Source organism: Plodia interpunctella, chromosome 3, assembly GCF_027563975.2.
Source record: "Plodia interpunctella isolate USDA-ARS_2022_Savannah chromosome 3, ilPloInte3.2, whole genome shotgun sequence".
NCBI lineage: Eukaryota > Metazoa > Arthropoda > Insecta > Lepidoptera > Pyralidae > Plodia > Plodia interpunctella.
In genome coordinates, this window is record NC_071296.1 from 9,492,742 (window position 1) to 9,520,399 (window position 27,658).

Here is a 27,658-nt window from a genome sequence, read left to right on the forward strand (position 1 = left end):
ACGTGATCGGGGAAGTAAAGGCTCCTTGTGGCCGTCACGTACGCGGCGCGCTGTCTGTCGATCCACTCTTATCGGCCAGGAGTTATCGGCTGATAGACAATTATCTCCTTACAAACCGACGCAAGAGAGGTCACGAGGTTGAGCTGCAGTAGGTCGGAATTTGTTCTAAGAGTTAGGCCCACTTTTCTAGATTCGCAGTTTGAATACACCCCGTAAAATAAATTTGTTGAAGTGCGTGTCGCACCACACGCTTTGAACGACGGTATGGTATTTGCTTTCTTAGTAGAATAGGAAACTGCCGTATTCATTTTTTACAACAAATTCCAATTAGATGAGCTACAAAAATCTTGGCACAGCTTCACTAACAACAGGACATGAGCAGAACAAACTTACATTTAAATTAGTTTTAATATAACAAACATGCAGTATGTTAAGTCGCCATTGACAGTTACAAGTACCAAAAACATACTTCTCAGAAAAATACATTGCTGTATTTTGGTCTTCGGAATTTTCGAAGAACATTTTTGATTTTACAACTCTCGAATTTCGTGTTGGAATTTTTGATAAGAACAATTTAATTAGAGTTGCAGATAGTAATTTGTTTCTAAAATGGTAACAAAAAGTTGTTTATGAATGAGATGTGTATAACAAACATAGATAAAAGACACAAAGCACTTCACATCAAGGTCAAAATAATAGACATTGTAAACTATACAGATGACATGAGCTGAGCAAGGAGGAGGAAAACAAACGAATAATGAAAACAAAGTTGACAGAAAAAAAATCGAAACTGTGTTTTAATATGCATATATTAATGACTATTATTATATAATTCTAATGCATAGTAGAGGTCAACATCAGTTTTATAATTTCCAAAATTGGGTAGCTCTACATTTATTCGCTGCTAATCGTCTTAATTTGAATTTCTGATTATCCATTTAGATTAAAATTTAGATCTTATAGAAACAGGTACCTATTGCTGCACACGATACATTTGCCTTAAACATGAAAATACTTAAATATGTGGACTGGTGAGATGAATCCCTATTGTATGGTAAAACTGTTTATAATAACAATAGAACATAATACAGATACTTGTGAAGTAGGAGGACAGAAACCAATATTGAACTCCAACGGTGTCCTTGTAAAGTACAAGATAACCCAATGATACGTTGCGACATCCTTGGTACCTAAATTGTACATTACTAAGAAAATTAAAACTCAGAATTTTCGAATTTAAATATGAAAATTTATCATTTCAGTTTAGTCAAATCTTAAGAATTCGAAGATCTCAAAAGACAGGTCTTCAAAATTCTTGCAAGCAAACTTTATATAATTGATTTTATTTGTATGGCATGTAATTGGAGACATTACCAATAAGCCTAATACAAAAACTAAACATGTACAATTCGAGAAAATTTGTACTGTTTTAATAAATTATAAAAAAAAATGTTAATCTCAAGTTTTATCAACTTCAATTTTACGGTTAAGAGCATTTGGGTTGTTTCGCCATTTAACAGTTCCGAGATTGTTTAGACCAAGCACTTTATGAATGGTGGGCGTGAAATCATGTTTTGGTGTGAATTCATTCTATGATAAAGACAATGCTTGCGTGAACTATTTCCTTGATATGTACATTGCGTGTTCAGCTATGAAAACACTTAAATCTGATAACAACACATACGATTATAAAAACATAGATAGAGTTAAAATAAATATATTTTATAAATACTAATAATTATTATTATCTTGATATTCCATTCATTCGAAACGTTATCATTTAATAGAATACAATTAACAAGGGTAATTTTTAAATGGCTATTTTTGCTGTTTCTTTAATGTATATTAAAAATTAAATTACTATTATTATTTCATAAAAATTAAAACCATAACAAATATTTTCCATAAGTCATTAATAAATACAGTCATATCCTTTGATAAAGTCATCAAAATTGTAAACAGGAATAGAATGGAAACGCCAATAGCGGATCATTGAGATAAGCCTTCACTGACGCAGATAATGAATATTGTAGTTTTTATATCAGAAACACTCGCCATTAGGTATTTGGAGATTTCTCTCACCTCAGCACTGGAGATGTTGGCGTTCATCCAACTGTGAATGTGGACGCTTGGCTGTCGCCGAATATCTTAATACAAGAGTTAGTAAAACTCTTAGCACAACACAGTTATACCACTGGGCACGTCACGTCAAAACATCAAGTCGTTATCCACAAAACCAACAATGGTCTATCACATCACGTTAAATTTGTAGTCACATGTGCACGGTTGTAAATTGAAGTCGCATTCGGCACAGAAAACACGTGCGCTTTCGACGGAAAACCGCGAATGACGACGTGCGACGCGGACGAGCAGCGAAGCCCCTCTACAACGACCGGCGCACTCGGGGGGCACCGACAGACTGACGCAGCCGACCGCTCCGGATGACTGCTCCCAACCCTACAACGACAACCCTACATCTCGAAATCCACTTTTTTCTTCCGAAAAGGAACAGGCGAACCATATCACTGCGCTTAAGCGTCGAGACTATACCACTTTTTCTACTAATTCTATAATTATTCACGCCTTTTATGGATGCCTGAATTACCACGCGTAAATGAACGACTACTGAACAACTATTCCAGAAGAAGACATTAATGGGATTAAAATAATTAAAATAAACTAGAACTAATTTAAAAATAATAGCATATAATAGCATATAATATAATAATAGCAGTGGTAAGGTTCTTGCCACTGAACCGAGAGGTCCCGGGTTCGATCCCCGGTCGGGTCATGATGGAAAATGATCTTTTTCTGATTGGCCCGGATGTTATATGTTTATCTATATATGTATTTATTATAAAATATAGTATCGTTGAGTTGGTATCCCATAATACAAGTCTCGAACTTACTTTGGGGCTAGCTCAATCTGTATGATTTGTCTCAATATATTTATTTATTTATTAACGATAACATACGGAAAAAAGAAAATAATAACAATTCCGTACATAATATACTCAATAAGCTTATTCAATTAAATTATGATTATCAATCAACTATTTCAATTAAATTGTCACTTTCCTCGGTGCATAATTAAACAGCTTCTCAACAAAGCTTATGAAGAGCTCAGCGAAACTATGCCAGATCCTGGCACTAATGGCCGGATAATGATACCCCAGCCTATAGAGCCAGACGTTAGCTCGCACGTAGACAACGGTAAATCTAGCAGGCGCCTATTTGAATAATCTTTGTATTGATATGTTTATGCAAAGGGCAGCTATGTTCGTTAAGTTTTGAACACGGGTTAGGATTCAGGAACATCAAGATGTCACAAATAAAGCTGGCTGTAGAGGAAATTCTATCTATGTGATATTAATGAACGCATCAAATGTTTACCATTTAACTAAATTAAAAAAGGGTAATGTGTAGATTCGTTATGCGTGATGACAATTATATCAATTATGGTTTAAAAACAACAAACTACAAAATGAAGAAATGTAACAAAACTAAATTTGGTCTAAAACTTTTTACAAGAACAAAATTACATTAAGAAAATGAAAATTCATCCTTTTTTACCCAAAATAGAGCACTAATTATACCTGCAGGCGATTAATAATCGACCTGCAGAAGATAAATAATCGACCACGAATGAAATAAACATACAAAATCTACGAATTACAGTCTTAGCAAAGCAAATTACCCAAGGCATGGTATTGCAATAATCTTACATCGAGGACAGCTGGAGGTTTTGGGGACAATTGCTCGCTCTAACACCCAGGTAATTGCGACTCCCTCGGTCACGTATCTGTTTTAACCTGAACGGTATATGTATTCATATGGAATTCTGATGACTACACTAGTTAGTGGGCAAGAATTTCTCTATATTTCTTCGTTTTACATGCCAATACAAAGGTCAGGGTGGTTCTAGTTAACTGAGTTCTGAAATAGCTTGCCCTTCTTAAGATTAGTGTAGCTAAGATTGTAGTAGGCCAATATGCCCAAGGTAAGGCACTAAAAAGGCTATTAGTAAATGTCGCGTGTTGGCATTACCAAAGGTAATCCGTTACGTGACCAAACATCACGGGAAGCGGCCGACCGATAATAATATTTATTGTACAAGTAAATACTACATATATAATATATGGACAAATCACACAGGTTCACTTAAAGTTTATAACGATAATATTCAAGTTCAATTTCCATCTTGACTATTCTTGACCTGACCGGGGATCAAACCCGGGACCTCCAGTGTAACAATTTGGAATGATGACAATAGGCTATAGAGGTCGTCAAATATATATAAACATTGACGCTAAAATACTTGAGCTTAACAATATGATAACAATAAACTGTCACATATTAGAACTAAGTATAAACTCTTGTAGTAGTATTAAAGTCCAAAACACATTATCTTAGTTTTGCAAACGACGAGTGTCCATTGCAAAACGTTGCAACAGTCTATTGTCCACGATAAAAATATCTTGTACGCTCACATTCCAAAGAATAAATGCATCAATTAAACAACAATCTAGACGTTCGTGACTGTTGAGATCATCAACCAATTAGTAATTTTGAAGATGGGGCATGATGCACATGTAACATGCCATAGTGCTCCTTGCTCTTATTAACTTTCCAGGTACCCCTGTTAATATAGGTTCTACTAAGGGAGGTATTTATTTTGCATCAATGACAGCTAGTGCGGTGAACAATTTAATGTCGCATTGGCTTGCTTAACTTTTCTAAAAGAGATGTAGCCAACGAAGTGCTGTACAGTTATTGCCTATTTCTATGAATCAGGAGTGAAAGCGCCGGTTCCTTGGAAGCAGATTATAGATTTCTAATACTAAATTATGTTATTTGTATCATATCGGTACTCAATACATCCACTCTCGTAACTTCTGATTTACGGGATACTTCTCAATCACATCTTAAAGGTTTCGGTTTGTTTAATAAATTGGTATCAGTAAAAAGTACTTCAAAAAAGTTTCAAAAATACTTGCGGAAAACGCTTCCAAATTTAAAGTATTGAAATATTATTGTGTAAATTTTGAAGTTGCTGGCTTTATTCTATTCTGATTTTTAATTCTCTCTTTCAAAGATATTCTAATACAGAAAAAGAATCATTTTTTATCATCATCATCTCAGCATTTACGTGTGAAATAGCACATGGCCAAACGATGCGGTGTCACGCACGTTCAATCAGACTAGATGCAAGATAACACCGTGTCGACACGAAATTTACAGAGGAAACGTTTTATTTTATGCACTGGTTTAACACATCAGGTATCTTTTTTACTGAATGGCCGCGGGAGAGCATTATGGTTTCGTAGCTACTACATTATAATTAATCCTATTTATCAATGATTCATTGTCGAAACGAATCAAGATCTTACAAATGAAATAAAAACAGAGTTTGGTCCTTCATGACAAGATGATAAGACACTTACGTTTTTATCTTCAGATCTTCTCGGTCAATACAAAATTTATCGCCGAGTACGATCTTCAATATTAAAGGGGTCACCGGAATCATAACAATTAATCGGATCCCGCTTTCGAATCGCCAAAAATTATCGAAATATACCTTTTTTCGAATCGATTGTTCCATCAGGCTATATCTCCTTAAATACTTTCTCTTGCCCATTGTAGTGCCTGTGTCGATGTCTGATGCGATTTATCGACGTGCGACTACGACACGAGTCGGGAATCGAACCTGGGTCCGCCAGAGCCATAAACAAGTTTCACTTGGCATCGATACCTTCGCCGGGTAAAATGTTGACCCGACGATATGCAGAACACAGTATGGCTCTTAAATCCGGGGTTGGGACTGGTGACATCGAGAGGAGAAACGATTTCGTATACAAGTATATAAAAAGTTATAATTACAAAATAAATGAAACCAAATTGCAGTATAAAATGGACAGAAAAGATAAACCTGCTGCGAGAATTTAGCTAGTGTTTAAAAAGCTACAATTTTACACAATAAAACTTAAGTCATACAATAACATAAATATTAACTTTGTGCTGCATAACTTCAATATTGTACAACGACGTTTCACTGAGAGAAAAGTTAACAATTTTTTTCTACTACTTAGGGATTTAAATAGTCATAAGATTTTTTTAAATAGTCAGTAGTAGGTATACTTTGGAACAGAATATAGGTTTAGGTGTTTAGGTTAGTGATATGGATAGATAGGCGGAAGAAAATACATACTCCTTTTTTAATAAAATACTCTTAGAATAACGGCAAAATAACATGCGCAAACTGAACTATAATTTAATTTCGTAGGTCTAGTTAGCATTTCCTCTACAGCAGCAACGTTAACTGTATATTTGAGTTCACAGCGACATATCACGTAGTTTGTGATAATGTCTCCAATTAATACAGCTTCTAACGACATCGTGCAGCGCCAGGCGTCGTGCCAATAATAGATTTCTGCAAATATTCTGCTTCTATGGATATTTATTTAGTAAATTTAAAAAATGCTACGTTGATTGATGTTCATTTATGATTATCATAAATAGTAATGCATTGTTATCGCAACTGAAATGTCGATTATTTGTGAGTGTATTGAAATCTATGTACGTAACTTCTTAAAATAAATGTGTGGCTTTCCATGGGAAAAGGAAAGGTACCAGACGATCGATTTTTATCTGCTACTCAAAAAACATATGCAAAAAAACCGTTCTTAAAATGTTCATAAAAATCATGAAAATCATAATGAAATCAGTTTGATATCTATTTACATCAAGAAGGAAATATTAAAAAAAAGAGTTAAAGCACTGAAACACATGGGACAGAAAAAAAATTGGAAGACGATAGGAGAGAGAAACATTGTTAAAGACGACATAACATATGTAGAAAACGAATACAAGTTGTTCATGAAAACGAGCAGCAAATCGACAATAAGGATACCAAAATAAAAATAAAAGATGAATAAATAAAATCAATTAATGGCCACAAAAACATTGCAATAGCGCCGTGGGAATCGACCAATCGATATCTTAAAGTAATCCTTGATCAACCATTTTTGGCATCTATGGCACACTTTAAAATGTGTACAGAGGGATCCATCAAACACACATTTCAAACGTAAAAATATCGATGTAAATTCATAATGTACGTACTTTTCATAATGATGATTAATTAACAATAATTTTTCATTAAAATAGAAACACTTGTATTTGTTATCACAATTACATGAGTTGTTATTTTATTCCTTATCTTAATTGTGTTGTCCGTTTGATAATTCGTGTAGATATATTAGAGCAAACTATCAATATACACTACAATCAAGTGTACTTCTTCACGTAATCACATGATAAACACACACATTTTATGTGTCCACTTTTTGAGTTTATTATGTAGCTGTGCCTGAGTCAGACGAACCATTGATTCAATGGTATTATATTTGACACTAACGACCGGTCCCGGGTTCGCTCGAGTAAAATCATAATCCTTATCCTTACATATTAAAAAACAAAGTCCACTGCCGCGTCTGTCTGTTCGCGATGAACTCAAAACTGATGCATGGATTTTCATGCGGTTTTCATCAATAGATAGTGTGGCAAGAAGGTTTAGGTGTATAATTTATAATGTTTTTACATATGCGAAGCCGGGACGAGCCGCTAGTATAGTAGTAATCTTTCTCTTGAATCACTCTTATCTATTAAAAGAACTAGCATCAAAATTTGTTGCGAAAAGAAACGAGACAGAGCGAGCGCTGAAATCTTTTCACATTATCGGCTTAATTTACCATTTTGTATGGGATTAGTTGGTTTGGGCCGGAAATTCGTATAGAAATCTTTTTCATCTAATTTGATTACGGCCGTCTTATATGTTTCTTGGTTTTTATTTCAAATAGTATTTAAATGAACTCTTCTACATACTTTTTATTTTATGACAATAATTCAATGAGTGCACTGGACGATAAATTTTGGTGCAAATAAGCGAGTATCGAGATATAAATTGCTCGAACGTCTCAATTCAATCGAAATATCGGGAATTCACATTCGACATAAAACTTATTACAGCTTCATCGAATATCTTTGTGTTAATTGCGAAATTTTTAACGTGATGAGAATTTTAATTTTCAATCTTCTAGCAATTTGAATAATGATTTTTATACCACTTACTTCATATAGAAACTGTATTGCTCAACAGAGTGAAGGGCCGTACCTGAAAAGAAAAAAGAAATCATCAGAACACGTTACCTAAGAGATAATGGGTTAAAAATACAATAGTTTACTAGTACCTTATTGAGGGCAAGTTACACTTATTAGGTTACGTCACTGATTTATTACTGTTGTTGATGTGGGGAAATCTGTTTTCACAATTCGATTGTATAGTCAATAACATAGCATATATAGCGTGTGGTTCCGCCCTAGATTTGAACCACTCCTATCCCATCCTAGAATAGGATGTCGTACGAGGCGACTAAGAGACACAGCTTAGATAGCAAGTAACAATAGCATTTTCAAGGAGGATTGACATCAGGCGGATTGTTAAATCACGGCCGAGTCTGTACAATCTTCAAAATTTTAAAGTTATGTTTTACGCTGATCCCGGGCCTCATGGCGTTACAGCCTAGGACGGTAACCGGAAACATGTGGAAAGGAGAACATTTAACCAACTTAAAAACAGACACACGCATATGTAGACCAGAAAGCAAACGGAAAATATATATGACTTTTCGATAACCTTATAAGACTATAATTTTTCAAGCTTGAGCAAATTTTTTGCTCACGCATACAAACTTGTATGAATCTCCATCATCAGCCATTTTCACAATCTTTATTATTCAATTTACAAACAAAAAATGCCCAATCAAGTGGAGACTTTAAATGACGACATAGTAAATTGAACAAATAAATAAAAGTATGAGGTTGAAATGAAATATCAGTGAAAATTTCGCAACGCGCATGCCAAAACAGCGTGGATTCAGTACCATTAAATGGAAATGCATTCTCGATTTGTTAAGGCGGTGACTGATGCGAAGTTCGCGATTTCAGTTTAAAAAACAACTAAATAAAAACTGAATTAAATATTTAAGAAAGGAGGTAACTCTCCGAATTTCTTAGAATGAACTCACCTGCTAGAATAGAGCTGACAATTTCCAAACGGCTCAATGCACATTTTTCATAGCTAAGAACATTCTCAATTAAATTATCTTTCAAGTAAACAAAACTAGATCAAAACCATTACAACGGACATACAGACGGACCACAAACATACAGATACACAGACACGTTAAACTTATAAATCCCCTCTTTCTGTCGTCGTGGGTTAAAAAGAAAAAATAATAATTGAGAGCCATTTAATAAACTGCTAGGTTGAAATATAAGGAGCTGTGATTTAATTATTGAAAATGTCAACTTATCAGGTAAACCTTTTTACAGAAGGATCTCTAGTTCGCAGTAAATTTCTTCATGGATGGATTGATCTGTTTACACACAGGATTTTTGCTTATACCTTTCTTTTCGTGTCTGTTTTTAGATAAAAAACGATTAATTATCATTTAGTTCGTGGCGCCGTTTCATCGAGTGGAAGCTCCTTAACAGGCGATCTCGCCTTAACAATAACATGTAATAACTTAACTACTGGACGTTTTTGAAATGGGCAAAGAATTCATTCTCAATTATTGGTCTTCGGAGAAATAAAGTTGAAGTTATCGAGTCGTTTTTTAGTCCATTTTCCGGGAACCCGTACAATGCTGTACGTATGATGCCGCCATATTTTACAAATAGTGACTACCTACGCTAAGGGACTAAAAAATTAATTTCCTTTCCCTTAGTTTTAATAAGTTTATACGCGTATCGGTCACTCAAAGATGTTACTAAAACGAAATATTCTTCTTCGATCTCTCTCTCTCGATCCTAAGATGAGAATGAATCAGTCCGCATCTCTGCCACCATGACAGAGTTATATATTTTAAAATAGAGCTTGCTGGTACGTACATAAGCGTTTATACAAATTGAGAATATATTTCAACTAAAGTATAACAGAAAGGATTAGTTTCCACATGACAATAAGTATATACAAAAAATGCCACTATATCCAGACTTTATCGTAACTAAATAAAAACAAAAAAAAAAAAACGAAAACAGAGCAACATTTGTACCGAACAATGAAAACATTGCAAATTATAGTGCAGAGCTGAAAAACAAAAACAAGGTTGTCAATACGCTTTTTTGTCTTTTTGAGTTCGAAACAATGGGATCAGAACCAGTGTCCATGTCACTTACAGGCTATTTTCCATACTAGTGTTGTAAATTGTTTACAATTGTTTACGCGGACCCGTTTCACAACCCTACGAGAAAAACGAATTGCACTCGTTGCTAAAGGAATTTTTATTCTATTAGTGCGAAATAAGGATAGTTTTTGCTTGATTCATTGTCAGCAAGTAAAGAAGTTTATGTGTATTATTTATCATATTCTCATGTAGGGTTGCTACATGCGTTTATTTATTATATTCAAGTTATTTTACTATTGGACCCGTTTTCTATTCAGTTTTTCGTTTGTAAATTGTTATAAAGTAAATCAATCAATATTTGTTTATTTGCGTACTTTATTTTCCAGAACGTGTCATACGCATACACAATCTTTAAACATGAAAATTTAATAATATGAATTTAAATAACCAAAAAGAAATAAATATTATTTTATAAATATATTCACAAAACATCACAATTAAAGTATTTGACTAATTTTAATTGTGATGTTTTAGTAAGTTTCATTCTTGAAAAATGGAGAAAAATAGATAAACTTCCACTCTTGTCATGTAATTATATTCATAACATCTATAATATGGTAAAAATTTTATTAACTTTTTTTTTAAATATGCCTAAATTCTTGGTAACGAGAATTTTAATTAAGTGAAGTGTAAAGCGACAGCCCTAGAGAGCCGTTTCCACACGTACTAGATACACAATGATCTTGTTTTTCTTCGTCCATTTTGCTGTTTCAGTTTATATCCCTGTGATTTGTGCTAGGCCCATCTGAATGCCCTTAGATCTAACGATAACATTGTAACTTGTATGGCCGACGTCTACCGCCAAGGTTACTTTTATACCATTAGTTCTATATGCTAACATATAAAGCAAAAAAGGAATTTGTTTTTAGCAAATATTCAGAAGTAGGTTTTCAAAATTAGGGTCACTTTGAAAACTTACCTAATCAAGTATTTTTTGAGTTATATTTCAGATGTTACAAAACTCCGATTCAAAAAGTACTCTCATACATAATTTGGGTGAAAACGCTAAATTTAATACGATAACAAAATATCGTGTTACTTACATTGTTATAAATCTAGAAGAACCAAGGTTTAGACTTCTTGAGAAAAATTCCCAACGAAGCAGTCATGAGAAGAGTGGCAAAATCAACATTTTTATCCATAAAATAGTCGTATTCCGCGTCTGTATGTCGTCACTCTGTCTGAGATAAATATTCAAAATTGGGGTCATCAACTTCAATTAATAAAACAAAAATATTATTCTCGAAAAGTTGCAAAAGTAAAACTTGAGTTCCTTTACAAATAGAAAGTCTTTGTTTTGTTTAAAATAAAAATCCTTTTCTAAGCGTCGATTTAAAGGTCAACTTGCTCCAATTAAATTAATTAACTTTTTAGCTATTTAAATCTTAACAGGGCAAAATAAAGAAACACAGAAATTAAATTTTGTGCGAGTATAGTCGTTGCAAAAGATTTATTTAAGTCTCTTTCATTAAATAAATGGTCTTCGATGACATATTTATCACTGAGGAAATCACTGGGGAATATAGTAAACCATAAGAGAAAGTTAAAAAAATAGTTCCAAACACGAAGGCTAGTTTTTTAGGGTAGAAAATTAGGGGTACAATTCTATAAAAAAAAATTAAAAAGTATATTTGAAATCCTCCAATCCAGCTCTTTCATTGCGTTTTTATGAAGGTTTCTGTACCTTTCTCTGGTGCGATAAAAATCATTGTAATCTCTCGGATAATCCTGGTAAATCACTTTTATCTTCTATACGATTTTTATTTTGCAATTGCAAGGGACAATTGGCAAAATGAGCAACATCCGATAGTGCAGTAGATAGGGCACGAAGTGCGTGATATGCCAGCTCGGCAGCCATCTTGGATTCTTATTGTTTTTAATTAATTGCGAGGTGTGAACGATGCGAGGGTAGATAGTGGAAACGAAAGGTCAGAGAGATGGAAACGTGTGAAAGTATCTAACTTATTGGGACTTGTAATTTAATTACTTGGTGATATATGGCTAGGATTTAATTTAAATTGCTACAATGTATTAGATGAAGAAATTCGTAAGCGTCACAGCAGACATCTACTGTCAGGTTGAGTAGAAATTTCTCTGCACGTGTAAATCAAATAATTGCATAATTGTTTGAAGCATTGAACATTCGGAATGAGATTAAACTGTGAAATTTAATCGAAGCTAAATTTTTTATTAATCGGACAAGATCAAGAAAATCGTTTCTACAAATGCATTTTGACGCCTACCTAATCCAACAATCGCGCAATGCTAATTACTAATGAATTACATAGTTAGGTACAATCAAACAACAGACAACAATAACCAAATAAATCACGTCGAAATAAATTACTAATAATCGATTAACAGCGTTGGTAAATCGATTCGACAATGCCTTAATTGGTGTCGATTGTATCACCGGTGCCTATGCCCAAATCAGAAGATCTCGTGACACTGGAAGGTGTAATTAGCTCAGTAGACCACCAGCATCGAAAGCTGGTTTCGTTTCGAGAGGTGTATTCAGTACTATTGGTATAAACAAAAGTAATTGTTTTGAATATATTCACGAAATTATAAATAACAAAAGCGATTTTTCTTATTCTTTCAAAGTTCAGAATTTTTTTATAATCCGCGTAAAAAACAAGGTACCTAAGTCCCAAAATTAAAAATTTCCAGCATATTAATAGTAGGAAAAATTATGATAAAAAATACTGTCTGGGAGCGGTTGACTAACACCATAAAAATTTGATTGGCCAAACCTATAAATTATAATCATCAAACCATCAATTAAAATTTTTTGACCAGTTATCAAAAATCAAATAAAAAAAATATATTGAATTAATATATATTGAATCAAATAACACATACATAAAAACCTGTATCTTATTCGATAGTTAATATCATACTTTATTAGTATATAAACCCTGCTTTCAACGGACATTGGCAAATGAATCACGGCGGAGAACTCGATTCTCCAGTAATCGAGTTGTACATTGATATAAACTCTGTAAAGTGTAAACTAGGGCTAGGAACATGACATGAACAAGAATATGACCAAGGTTCTCTAAGCTATATAGTTCATGAGGTATGTTTAGCATTAAGCATCAATTGATATTTTAATTGAATCCAAATTTGATGATTAGGACGCTGAATTTAAAAACACAAATATAGAAGCTGTAATTTAACCGACTGAAGCTGTATTTTTTTTAAAGTTGTTAGACAAATTAAAAAACCCTGAAAGTCGCGGGTTTTTCATTCATTTCGCTACAACTTTTCAACGGCTGAACCGATTTTGATCAAACATATCTAAGAGCGACCGCATAAAAAATAGCATTAAATTTTGATTGGAAAAATAACTTCATTTACAATACTTAATTTAAGTATTTTTGTATTTTAAAAGTACATTTTATCGGGAAATTCCCGTATGATACCATATCTTGATCTTACATGTCTTTACAAGACAATTGCTTGATCCAAAACATATTGTCCACGATAGTAAGTCTAATTTATCTGTTTGCCTTAATGTTAGCCGGAAGAGAATGCTTTTAACATTGAGTTCGCCATTTTTTATTAGTATTTTTACTATAACAATATATAGTTTAATAAATAAATTATCCTGGATGGGGATGGCCCAGGAAAGATATGGTTAGCGTAGACGGAACTCCTTCCGTCTACGCCAACCATCTCTGTCCTGGGTCATACCCAACCAGGCCTATGCCCAGCAGTGGGTCAAGGAGGGGTGCAGATGATGATGATGAAATAAATTATCAAATCTCTCTGCTGCACGACCTCTCCTTCTGGAGGTCTCTGATTCTCCATTCTAGCACTAGTCTGATGCCGGCTAGGCTCACACTGTCGCTCAAACAGAAGCTGATGCAAATTAGAAATTACATTGCGCAGTTTGTATAAGAGTTTTTATTTACTGCAATGAAAAATGAGCAATGTATTCTGAATCCATCAAAGTCTGGCGAACTTGCTGATGGCATAATGAAGTTACAACACACACAAACAACTTAAAGTAAGAAAGGGCAGAAAGGGACTACCGGATTTCAACACTCACTAGACGAAACACAATCAATCAACATACAAAATTTTCGATACAGAATTGTTAATCAATCATGAGTGTTAGTTTGATTAGTTCGTGAAGTCACTTTCACTGATTATTAGTTTCAAAATCAATTACAAAATTTTACTATAAAAAAGAGTGGCGACACGTTTTCGGGTATTCGTGTCAGTATAGTGGATTTTCATACAATTTATACAATATAGTTGAAACGCTCGACTGGATCTAGAGTTCCTGGGTTCGATTTCCAGCGTGAACAAATCACAGATACGAGTATGTCTGCGATGCCCGTTACTGTGTTAGTATCCACCTGACCTATGATACTAACCTAGTGTCAAATTGCCTAATGCGCCTGTGGACCGTTGAGTATTATCCGTATAAACAAAATAAGACCATGAGGTCCATCTTCCATGAGTTGATTCCATGATATGAATAAATAAATGAATCCAACTTTTATTTATGACGAACCTAGAGAAACGCAAAAGAAGGATAAATGTCGCAACCGCTACAAAGCGTTTTATCAATAAATTTATAATTTTAATAAAAAAGCAAGCAGCTAAGGCATGATACATATGTACTTAGGAAGCCCTTACTTATTACCATATGAACTATTTGAAAAACATGTTGATATGAAAGTGAAGCCGAAAATAATTGCGATATTATGTTCCAAATATCATTTCGTAACAACAACGCCCACTAATTACTAAAATTAGTTGTATTGTAGCAATTTGAAACGTAATTATATGTTGAGATCGTCGTTCTTTGACACGAACTTTTTCTGACCCATTGTTTTAGGGCATGCGCATAGACGCATGTACGTACACATTACAGCACATCAACCTACCCAAATTCATTGCAAACTCGCCACTATTACCGCGCCATAGAGGTTTATGCAGGGTAACTTGATGTGCTGTTGACTGTACATACAGCAAGACTTTGTTTTGAGGTGCTGCAGCTAAAGAGGCCGAGGTGTTGTTTTATTTTTGAAATAAAAAACTTCGTAAAATTCATAAGTTTTGTGCTATTTTGTGATTTTTCTCAATTTCATACTAACATATTAAATATGAAAGACTGTACGTCTGTATGTCACGACTGAAATTTGGAATAGATATCCAAGAAACATTATGCCAGCTACAAGTGTGTAGCGGGCATCGATAGTGGGTAGTGACACACTATTGATTTACCACACTTAAAAACCAGCAATGTATATACATTGCTGGTTTTTAAATGTGGTGGATCGGATCGGCAAAGTTCGATGTGTGGAAGTGGAGCCGGCATTAAGTATGTTTGACACGCCACCGCCACCGCGGGCAGAGCTGCGAGCAACAGCTAGTTCTTTATAATTTGTTTTTATCCATACTATGCATTAATATTATAAATGCAAAAGTCTGTGTCTGTTCCGCTTTCGCAGATAAATTACGCGAGCTAGGCAAAATTATTGTCATAAATTATTTCATGTCAACCAACGAAATGGGAATTTTTAACTATAAAAATAAAACAAAATAAATAAAATTTAAACTAAATCAAACTTTGAACTTACAAATTAAATATTTGTTAAAAGTTTCACATTAAGTATTTGTAAATATTTAATTTGTAAGTTTAATACTTCTGTTCTATTAAATAAGAAATGTCGTCGTTCATAATAATAAACAAATTGTTACGTGTCTGTCCGTCTGTATTGCTCTGATGAAATCTCCCTTTCGGCACGCGAAGCTTGTTATAGCAATTACTTAAATTATTGCATTTCTACCGGACCGTTTCTACTCGTAAATGGTATTAAAGGGCATGGAGTTCTCATAAAATAACACATATTTTTATTTGTCAACAATACTAAACGATTTTTGGGACTTATTATATACTAGCTGCGTCCCGGGGCTTCGCTTCCGTGGGAATTTCGGGATAAAAAGTACTCGATGTGTTATTAGTGTACCGAATTTCATAACAATCCGTCCAGTAGATTTTGCGTGAAAGAATAACAAACACATACATCCTCACATACTTTCGTATTTATAAAAATTTTTAATTAAAAATGAATAGTGTATGTTTCCGCCCTAAAATACACTCCTTATCCTCCTGTGGATTTCCTGCGAGGCGACTAAAGGACACGTAGCCAGCTGTCAAGACTATAGCAATCATAGCATTCGCAAGGAGGGTTTACATCAGACGAGCAAACAGTTATTTAATAATATTATATTATTATATTATATATATTATATATTATATTATTTAATAATAGCTGCAACCGGGAAGATGCGGAGAAGAGAGAGGGAGATTCATAAAATAATAGTTGACTTGAGTTTATATATTATTTTATGGGCATTTCAAACACGTCTATAAAAACGTTCACCGAAAAACCGGTACACGAAACGTTTAATGAAGGGAAACATTGACCGTGTGACCAATTACATCACTAATTAAATTGATAGATAGTAAACACGACGAAATGTAAACATTATAAAAATATCTTACATAATATTTAGTTATTAGAAATTTTGTAAAAAATGCGGTAAACGTTTAAAGTAAAATAAACGAAATTATAGAAAAGACTAGCTGCGATTCGAAGCTTCGCTCCCGTGGGAATTTCGGGATAAAAAGTGCCCAATGCGTTATTCCAGGTTATATTCTACACGTGTACCAAATTTCATAACAAACAATCCAATCCATACTTCGCATTTATAATATTAGTACGAGAGGATAGGATTGTTACAGATGAGCGAAAATTTCTAGGTAAAACTTTTTAAAATTTCAACTTAAAATATTTATTTAAAAATAAAGCGATTTAAGTACTGGCCGTACACAAATTGCTTTTTTAATGTATTAGATTATGATAATGTAGTTAAACAAAATAGAGAGAGGTACGCGGAATAACCTACTCTACTGACCCTCTACTGTAAATAAGAATAAGGAGAACGTATCCTCTCAACCTATCGCCGGATCGACTGTAAGAGATCCCTACATCGGATAAGTCCGTCGTTGTACATGTATCTTTCTTGTATTAATTTTAATTGATGTACTTATTTTCGTGCAATAAAGTTATTACAAACAAGAAAATAAATAAACAAGGTATTTTAAATAAACATCTTCAAATAAGGTATATATCAAACTATAAGGTTTTAATCTAAATATTCAACACAGAGGCGAGAGAGAAAAATGACAATAGACGAGACATTTTGAAAATCTTGTCAGATTTTAATCACTTTCTTTTTGCCTTTGTTAACAGCAGCGACGCCTTCGCCTGAGAATATAATTTTGTTACTATGTTACACTAAGGTCATTATTTAGATAACTTTGCAATGTATGTCATGCTGTTGCCTGTACCCGTGTGCTCTTTGCGCGGGGCGGGCAGTTTTCAGCTGTAAATCATTCCGATTCGAAAGGAGATTGGGAGGTCTACTTTTTGTCAATTTCATTGTTCAATTTTAATTGAAATTATATCGATGCTCGTGTTAATTGAAAATTGCATTGAAAGTTACGAGGTAGGTAGGTAGTACGATAAATAAGGAAAACTATTTTGTTATAGATTTTGCGAAAGCTTTACAAGTTATGTATCCTATTTCCGACTGTGAAACAGTTATTGTAAATTTATTATTGGTGTTTAATTTCCTCGGGTTGCCACGGGAAGTCTGACGAAATTATTTCCTACATCGTCTGGACGTAGCCTGAGACGTATAGATAATTATTAGACATATTTAGATTAGATTAGATTATAGACATACAGATAATTATTTTCTAAATCAAATTTTAGTCAGTAATCCTGTTAGTCATGTTCGTGGTCCACCGGCTAAGTCCATCTGGGTGGATCACGGGCAATTTGCCTAGGTTTACTGAGGTGGTGGGAACGGAAACACGGACGGAATCACGGGAACTGTTTTGTAATCCTTGTTGTCGAAACTGACTTTTACCATGAAGTATCATGGTTTATTTTACCTGTTTTATGATTCCTATTATAGTTTGTAGCTTGTGAGAAATAACTATAAATATAAAAATTGACGAGAAAAAGTGCCTGTGAAGGTCTAATTTCTGAATAAAGGATTTGAGTTTGAATTTGATTCGAGATTCTTTAAAAAACAAGTTTCCTAATTGATGTGTTTATTTTACTGTCAACCAGGGGTGTCACACGCGCATTGTCTACTTTGTGGCCTAAGAGACCTTTTGCCACAGCACCCTGTAATGACACTGCTTCTCTTACCATTCAAACCGAGACACAATAGTGCAGGCAATGCTGTTTGGCTGTACGAATAGATAAGAGTGAGATATCCACAACTTTTTAGTTCGCAAAACTTATTTTTGACATTATACTTTTAGCTCGACGTGTATTCACAATGCATACTTCGTCACTAGATACGGAATCTATATTTATCAGTAAAATAGTTCCTCGTAAAATAAATTTCCCTACATTGCGATATTGAGATCAAACTAAAACAATGGTTTATGTAAAACGCGTGAGGCAAGCAGTTGGATTTGCAACGATGGAAACGATACAGGCGCAATCGTCTGCTGGCTCGCTATTACTCATAATGGCAACAAACATTCTGATTCAATAGTCGAATCGAATCGATATTCATATCGGTAACACCTACATCACTCCGCCTCTCGCTAAATGTTTACGTTTAATCTTCAGCTTTGATGTGACAGAGCGCGTGGGCGCTACAATCGATATTAGATAATCGCATTAAAACGTACCAACATTATTTAACGCTTGTTTTCATTATTACATAACAATAAAAAACTTAAAGTAAAAACAAAATTACACACGAGCAACAAAAGGAGATTAATTAATTCGGCCGAACTGTCTCGATAACATAGTGGTGACAGCGTTCAGTTCCTGCTCGATTTATTGCACTTAGAAAAGATAAAAAATTTACATATTTTTATTGTAGATGTATATTTTTTATCTTATTTATACATATTTTTTTGTGGATAAAAATATGTGTATTTGTTATGTTATCGGAGTAATCGAACATAAGAAAATCGAGAATAACACTAACGATCAACATTGACCGTTTGGCCCTACGGAAATGTCCAAACCGGTCTGTTGATAGTGAAAGCATGCGTACGTCAATGCGCGTAACATCGACTAACATCGATGAGAAATTGATTCGAATCGGGGAATCAAAAGCAAATACTTTATATATTTCATTTGAAGATGACATGTTGCTCTATAAATTATAATGTGTAAATATTTTTATTACATTTTACGTGCAATTAAGAGAAAACATTAACAATTATATTAATTAATTATATTTTAATGACATTTCAATTTATTTATCATGGCACTTATGTAATTGCAATGCTCTCTAATGCATAATAAAGAAATCGATTTCAAACGGCTTTACCCCTAAATTTCAACGAAATACATAAATTCAAAATATATGTTTTTGAAGCATATTTTTTGTAAACTCAAACAGAGCGAGGACGTCACGTCCCTATGGTTTATTTATTCACAAAAACAACATAAATCCAGGTGGTAAAGGCCAAAATAATTTAGAGCCAGACTTGTAGATCACAGATAAAATATTGCTACGTAACAGTCAGTCGATTAAGATGTCTCGACTCGACTACGGAACAAAAATCGAGATTAATGTCTCGATTAATATAATCGGTGACCTTTCATGTTCCGATCCCTACATTCATAGTAAGATGACGTATGTCAAGACTTATACGGCCATATTGAGATGACAGAGAAACTCGCGATTCCATTGTTTTAAATCTTGTGTATTTTATTTAAGCGACATTCATCAAACCAGTGAAATATGTGATCTCGATCGAAAATTGACATATTTTTTACATTTTATACTTGCAAGCAAAAAGCGTGCGGTTCACTTGATGGGAAGTGATCGTCAGCACAAGGTATCAAAATTGATTACAACATTAAAAACGTCTAGGAAACATTACGATTCGATAAATTAAAAGTTCCACTCGATTGGATGCACAACATGATCATGAAATCCAGCGTCTATTACAATGTCCTTTTAGAATTCTCACGCACTGTAATCAAGGGTTAATGGAGTGGAACGAGATATAGAAAGGTTTAATTTGATTTTAAAGATTCTATTGTATCATTTTAATGGCCATATTATTTAATTCGACCAATAAGGTAAAATATATTTTCTCTATTTTTCGTCGTAGCTGGAGTAAGTCGTTGATAGTGCAACCTTGCCAGTAGATGTCTGCAGGTAATCGTAAAAGTCATGTCAGATGCCTTCAGGCGACTTGAAAATCTGGCACAAGTGTTAGCAATTAAAACACTCAAAAATAAAAGAAGATCTTATAAATAACAGGTTAGATTGCATTAAAAAGGATATAAATATGTCGACCTTTAGGTTGACAATTCAAGGATCATAGAAAGGAATAAAGAACATAGTGTTATGATCTTACATAATGAAGAAATGGAGCATAAAGACTACAAATTCAAGGTTTACTAAATCAGAATCTGATTCTTCATAATTATATAAACATTATTCTATCAAACCAAAGTCAAGGACTATGACCACTGATACGTGGGAGCCTTTTGATTTTTACAACCTTTTATTTAGTTCCCGTCCTGTCCCCGATGTTTGCTTGTCCATCTGTAATCAAATCTTGCAAATTAAATTTCTCCCACTTCCTTAGTTGTCCTGCCGAGTTGAAATTTCCCACGTCTCTTCAGTTTCCATGATAATGCATTATTATGATAAGCATGACATGATGGTGCACCCAGATCGGCTCCAAACGGAACTCCTCAACGGTTTACTTCGCGAACATGGGTTATTTGTCAGGCATTAAATACCATAAGATCTCTCTGACGACAATAAAAGCTTGTGGCAAAAATTTCATTTTTGTTAAAAGTTGTTAACTATAAGTCTTGTTAAAATTAGATGTTTATATTTGTATATTTATTTATTTATTATACAATATAGTGTCATTAAGTATGTATATTATAACAGAAGTTTCAAACTTAGGGGCTGACACAATCACGCAAAGATTTGTCCATATTTATTTAACAATAAATAATTTCGGACATGACTTAGTGACTGCTTGAAAAAATTAACTAATTTAATATATTACACGACCTCATTAAAATTCAGACTCATATGTCCAAGCTAGGTGTATTAGGGTGCTTATCGACTGGCACACCAATCCATGAATTAGCTTGTTCCTTTAAATACTTTCTACTGTCTATTAATGTTGTACACAACAACATAATGTATAAAATTTATGGATATAGCTTTGAGTACTCAAAGTGGTAGGATTCATTCCAATTGAAGATTTCACTTTAAAAGGTTTGAATTTACCGCTATAATAACACATATAACATTGTAACGAGTTAATCTTTTTACTTTTCTCTTGTAGAAAATAACACTTAATTTTAAGGTGTGTTTCTTATAGCTGGGAAATATGATTTTTTCTCCTCGCGTCTTGCTTTTTCTTTCACAGCTGTGGAAGGCCATTTTTGACTCGGGGTCACCCATTTTATTCTGTTACTAGTGTTCAAGATTAATAAGAACAGGCCGAGTAAAGCATCCTGTCCTGACATCCAATTCTACACACGCAACCAAGGTTCGAAATCAGTTTTCTCCAATACAAGAAAAACCACCGTCATCGTCGTCTTCGAGCGAACCCATCGATGGATTGATTTTTTCGTTTGTAATTTGCTGAAACCAAATTTGGAGAAAATTGATAAAAATCGATTGCATGAGAATCGGGACACTGTTTAAATTTTGTAACAGCACGAGTATTACTAGTTCTATAGTACTAGTTCGTATAGTCCCACTACTTAGTGGGACTAACAGTTAAATACAGGTACAATATAGGGTAGTGGTCCTAACAACCTTTAACGCGGAATCCAACAATAAACCATAAAAATACGAAGATCCAGACGTGATTTTGTAATTGCCTTATTATGATAGCTGTTAAGCTTTTTATCCCTTAGTCATCGATGAGAGGATTTGGAGTGGTCCTATTCTATGACGGGAAGCAAAACCTCGATGTGCGCGTATAACTTGATGGACTAATCAGCTGAAATATTTCTGTAGATGCCAGGATGTAAATCTATACTATTATTATAAAGAGGTAAGCGTTTGTGAGTTTGTATGTTTCAGGCGGTAAAGAGGTAAGCGTTTGTGAGTTTGTATGTTTCAGGCGGGTAATCTCCAAAACTACCGAACCGATTTCAAAAATTCTTTCAGCATTAGGAAGGTACAACATTATTCAAGATTGCTATAAGCTATATTTTATCTCAAAATTCCTACGGGAGCGAAGCCCCGGGCAACATCTAGTACCGAAATAAAAACATATCTGTAATTTTTAACAGATATTGTTTAGTGTGTGTTTGGGATGGAATCTATCAATACAAGATTTGATACTGGAGAATATTGATAACCGCTGCAACTTCCGTGTACGGATATTGATTAATGACAGTGCACTATCGGAAATCTGTCGGGCAAGACGGCCACCACGTATCACGATGCGAACCTACCCATGGACAATTGGATATCAATCAATTCAGCTAATAAAAACACCTATTCATTTGATAACTATATTTTTATCTATCTATTCCATCTCTGTTGCTTAGTGCTTCCGGTGAAGGAAAACATCATCAACTAGTGTGACTATTTGCCACTAGATAGCGGTAACTGTTGTCATTCTTAGCTATTGCCAATTGCTAATTGGTGTTATTACACACCCGATAAGAAATAAAAAAGTACGACTTCTAAATCAGAACTAGATCACGTTTTACGTGGACCGCTCCCGACGTTCCATATAAATTCATTTTTAAATTAGAATGGAATATTGGAAGCTTATAGACAAGCTAGCGTCAATAGTAAAACTGTCGTATTCCTATTAGGTACAGCCGCTGCCTCGTCAATATATCAGTCTTTGGATTGAACAACAGTATTAATTATTACACTGTGATAGAACACTGATCTTTTATAACACAAGGAAATAATTTACCAGGCTTTCCGATGCTTCAAACCGCATATGTCCAACGACAAGAGAAATTTATTTGTGTCACTTGGTTGCGCTTTCACGGGCTCACGTTTAGGTCTTCAAGATAAATATCGGTTAGTCATCTGAACTGGACTTATCTCAATAATGTCCAGCTCTAATGGCACGAGATTGTCTGAGCGTTACTTTGTGAGAGACACTTACATAAAAATATTTTTGATGAAAGTTCGTATTATTTAGATACGGCAATTTTATAAAAAGTCCACATGAACATAAAATTTTCAGTCGTCCAGAATGTAATCATACAAAATAATAATAATACATAATAATACAAGAATAATATTTATATATAATACAACATTTATTAAGTAGACATTTGGACATTTACGTTGATAAGCCTTGTTTAAAAGTAAATAGGTTATAAAATGGTTACTCAGCGATTTTTTTTTACAAGCTTATTGTTTTTTTTTTATTAGAATTTATTTAACTTGCAATGTAACTATGCATGTATGTCGCTATGTCCTTGTCTCAGGTGGAATCTTGCAACTCAAGTTTGAAGCAGATATCTTCTACCGATTGAGCAGAAATTTTGTACAAACGTTTAGTTTGGATGACAAATGATAATGCACTATTATAATAAGCATGTCAGTAATATGCAATCAGGATCTGCTCCAGACGTGGGAACTCCTCAACGGTTTACTGCACGGACATGATTTTTTGTAACACATTGAATGCAATAAGATTTCTCTGTCAACAATAAAAGCTTGTTTCAAAAAATATATTTTTGTAAAAGACTTGTTATCATTACTAATGATATCTTAATTCAAATATAACTGGCCTCAACCGTAAAAGGCAGAAAATCGAGTAAACAGAATTGACTACTAAGAGACGCCGACCAATGTACTAAGACCCATAATAAATTCACCCATTTACTTTCCCACCAACTCGGCAGGTGTCAAGAAGGGTCTAGACGTGATGGTCGATGCTATCGATTCGCGTACGGATTATTTGCGGTATCGATTCCATCAAAGTACATACATCGATTACTGGGAAACTTGTCGATAACGATCGGCGTCGAGTTTATTTAATAGCATAAGGAACGTCGTGAGTCGGTAGTCTGATGGTCCGCTTTGGTTTGTTAGATGATTACACGGAACTGATTGCGATTCTTGGGGTTACGTTCTGTTATATCAATGTGTAACTTCATAGCTGGCTAGCACGCATGACAAGAATCAGACATCAATTATGTGAGGAATTAAAAAAAAAAGCGTTCATTTTCCATTACATGAATACACCACAGGAGTAGGGAATAGGAACAGAGGCTAGTTTCAGAAGAGAGCTTCTAAGGAGCGACCAAAATTGTTACCTATTTTAGTAGGGTTGACAAATAAAATAAAACATTGATTACATTTACACATCCGAATCTATTTACACTTTTTTGACCATCTATTTCCACTAAAAACAACTGAAAACTCTTTAATCTTTAATAAGCGGGAGCGCGAACTATTATGACAGCTGTTGCGCAGCCCTCAGCTTGTCTACTGGCCGAGCGCACGTAAACCGGTTTTATCCAGTTCGCGACGAGCGGCTAGTAGACACGCACACGTGCCTCAAATTAAGACTAGATGGCATGGCATTTTAGGCTTTAGGCAACTAAATTAAACAGGCAAATGACGCCTTAAACTTACAGATAAGTACTTGAAAAACGCCCAATTATTACCTATAAACAAAAATAACATAGGTTAGTCAATAAAATAGAGAGGTAATAACATAAAGTAACAAATACGAGTACCTACGGTATCTTCAACAACCATTTGAACGTCCCCCGCTGGGGCACAGGCCTTCCTTATGGATGAGGAGTACGGGCCATGGCCCTCCACGCGGGCCCATTGCGTTTAGGCGGGTTTACATTGCGGATTAACTTACGACATACATACATACCTACATCCTGAATATACATATCATACATATTTATTTATTTTATTTATTTACCTACTAATATTATAAATGTGAAAGTTTGTGAGGATGAAATTGTGTATGTGTGTATATATGTTTGTTACTCTTAAATAATATATATAGGGAACTGGAATAACACATAGGGTACTTTTAATTCTGAAGTCTACAAAATTCCCACGGGAGCGAAGCCCCGAGGCGCAGCTAGTTTATAAAAGCGAAAGACTGTTTGTTACCTCTTTATCAAGTCAATCGATCTTCTTGAATTATCGCAGTTAAGACTACGGAGAAAGAAATTCATTCAGTTAAAGCCGCGGTAAACATACGGTTTTTCTTATCCCTTGTGGAGTAGACAGAGCCAAAAGATGCAAAACTCATGTCTCGTATACCGCTAGGTTGGATTTATTGATAGAATTAAATATCATAGTTATATACCAATTTAATAAAACCACCTTAATTATATTGTCAAGTTAGTTATTTTTTAATTTATTTATTTGTATAGTGTAGACATTACCACACATATTAATACATACCCAGTGTGTATAGCAAATAAAAGTATTTGTCAGGTTTTATTGTGGGTTATAATAAATAGGCACTAGGCAGTAGGTAGCAAAGTAAGTTTATTGTAAAACTTAAGGTGACCCTTATTGGGTCTGTTCTTATTATATTCATTAATGTTTATAAATTTATCACGGCCACCCTCTTGCTTCGCTAGCTTGATCGTAATGTTTTCGCGTCAAAGTGTTCGAGCGAATTTAGAATTTTAAAATTTATTAGAGTAGATCTAAATGTGCCAGCGCAGGCGAAATACATCGAAAGAGATTCCAAACAAAGCGTAGCTGCTTTACATATTTACACATAATGGAGAATGATTATTAATGAATTAAAATAATAATATTTGATTAATTATAATGTCAATTTTACAATTTTAATTGAGGGTTATTAATAGTGTTACCACTTCTGGAAAAAGGTTTAATAATATGGATGACTAGATGTCCGTCCCAGCTTCGCTCGGGTAGAACCGTAATCAAAAAGTAGCCTATGTTACTCCAGAAGGTTTCGTCTATCTTTGTACCAATTTCATCAAAATCGGCCCAGCAGTTAAAAAATATATATAAAAAATACAAATCTTTTCTCTTTATAATATTAGTAAGAATAAACGTATACCCTTACGAAGTTAAAGTTAAATTTAACTCAAACTAACATAGATTGTCTATAAATAATAGTGATATAGTATATATATACAGGTAACCCCCTATCCCCTCCGAGGCTATTCGAAGTGCGTGCGCGTGCGCAGCTTGATTTATTCTCGAACAATTGCAATTGGAAACAACCGATTAAATTGCGAACTTTCGCCACTTTTGGAATTAAAAAAATATTCAGAAATTAGACTTCCATTTCTACCTTTTTTAATCAAATACCGATTAAGAGATAAAGTGTTAAAATATACTTTAAAAAACGGTGTAAAACTGTTTTTCACAATTAAACAATTTAAATAACTACTGAAAACTCACGACGAAATTAACTGAAATGTAATAAATAAAATGTATAACATTTTTATTTATTTATTCAAACTTTATTTACCAAAATTGGTACAATGGGCGGATTTAACGCTAAAAGAATTCTCAACCAGTCAACCTTTGGGAAAAACACAAAGACTTCATACACGTCATGTCTATAAAAAGTTATATCAAGTACTATTGAGCTGGTAGTACCATTAATTATACTGTTCAATGGTACTAACGAAACAGTGTTCCCAATTCCCGACTTTAAGTGGTCGCTACAAGAAATTCTTGCAAACGGCAAAGGTTGAGTTTGGTCGGTCAACTTATAAATCACCGTTTTCCGGGTTTAGACGTTCTAGCTTGCACTTTTTGTTGCGTAACGCCCTGATTGCATCGTTCGAGTGTTAGAAGTCGGCCTGGCCGACTAAAGGTCAGTGATGATAGTGATAATAAGATTTGCTCACTTCAATTCACTCCAAAGTGAGGGTAATAAAAATAGACGAAACAAAACGAACATTTTCTTTCTCAATCTGAGAAAAAAGTAATTTTTTTTTGTATTCTGCTCTAGAGGTATTATGATTAATAAAGATATTACTTAACAAAACAAATATTAGGACATTACTACCACGATTAAAATTAAAATATGTAAAACTGACGCATGCTACATAAATTAAGATACGTAAAACGAACAAAAGCAATAAAACCATTTTTCATGGAAACATATGACCGAGAACTTTAAATATCGTGATTAAATCTCTTTATTTTCCATCGACGTGTCCGACACAAAAACAATTAATTACATACCTCGTAGATTAATGTTTAAATGTATATTGGCAGTTGTTATCAGCGACTATGCCGGAATTCTTGAAAGGAACGAGAATTATGAACGTGTAGTTTTCGCAATTTGTGAGTAAAGGCGGCACTCCATTGCAGAGTACGGATACGCTGTGCTATGCTCGCTTTAACCT

The 27,658-nt window shown here is 34.1% G+C and overlaps 1 protein-coding gene across 11 annotated transcripts in view; it reads right to left on the bottom strand.

The window, feature by feature from the left end:
- The window catches only part of RhoGAP19D (Rho GTPase activating protein at 19D), a 345,466-nt gene that overhangs the window by 173,825 nt on the left and 143,983 nt on the right, over positions 1 to 27,658 (bottom strand). Inside the window, exon 1 of one of the 11 annotated variants that reach the window (XM_053769453.2) lies at positions 2,083 to 2,428. The exons of the other annotated variants lie outside the window; for them this stretch is intronic. Within the exon in view, the coding sequence (XP_053625428.1) occupies positions 2,083 to 2,109 (27 nt within the window). The 5' untranslated portion in view covers positions 2,110 to 2,428. Of the gene's footprint in view, positions 1 to 2,082; positions 2,429 to 27,658 lie in introns of those variants that run through there. 11 annotated transcript variants of the gene reach the window in all.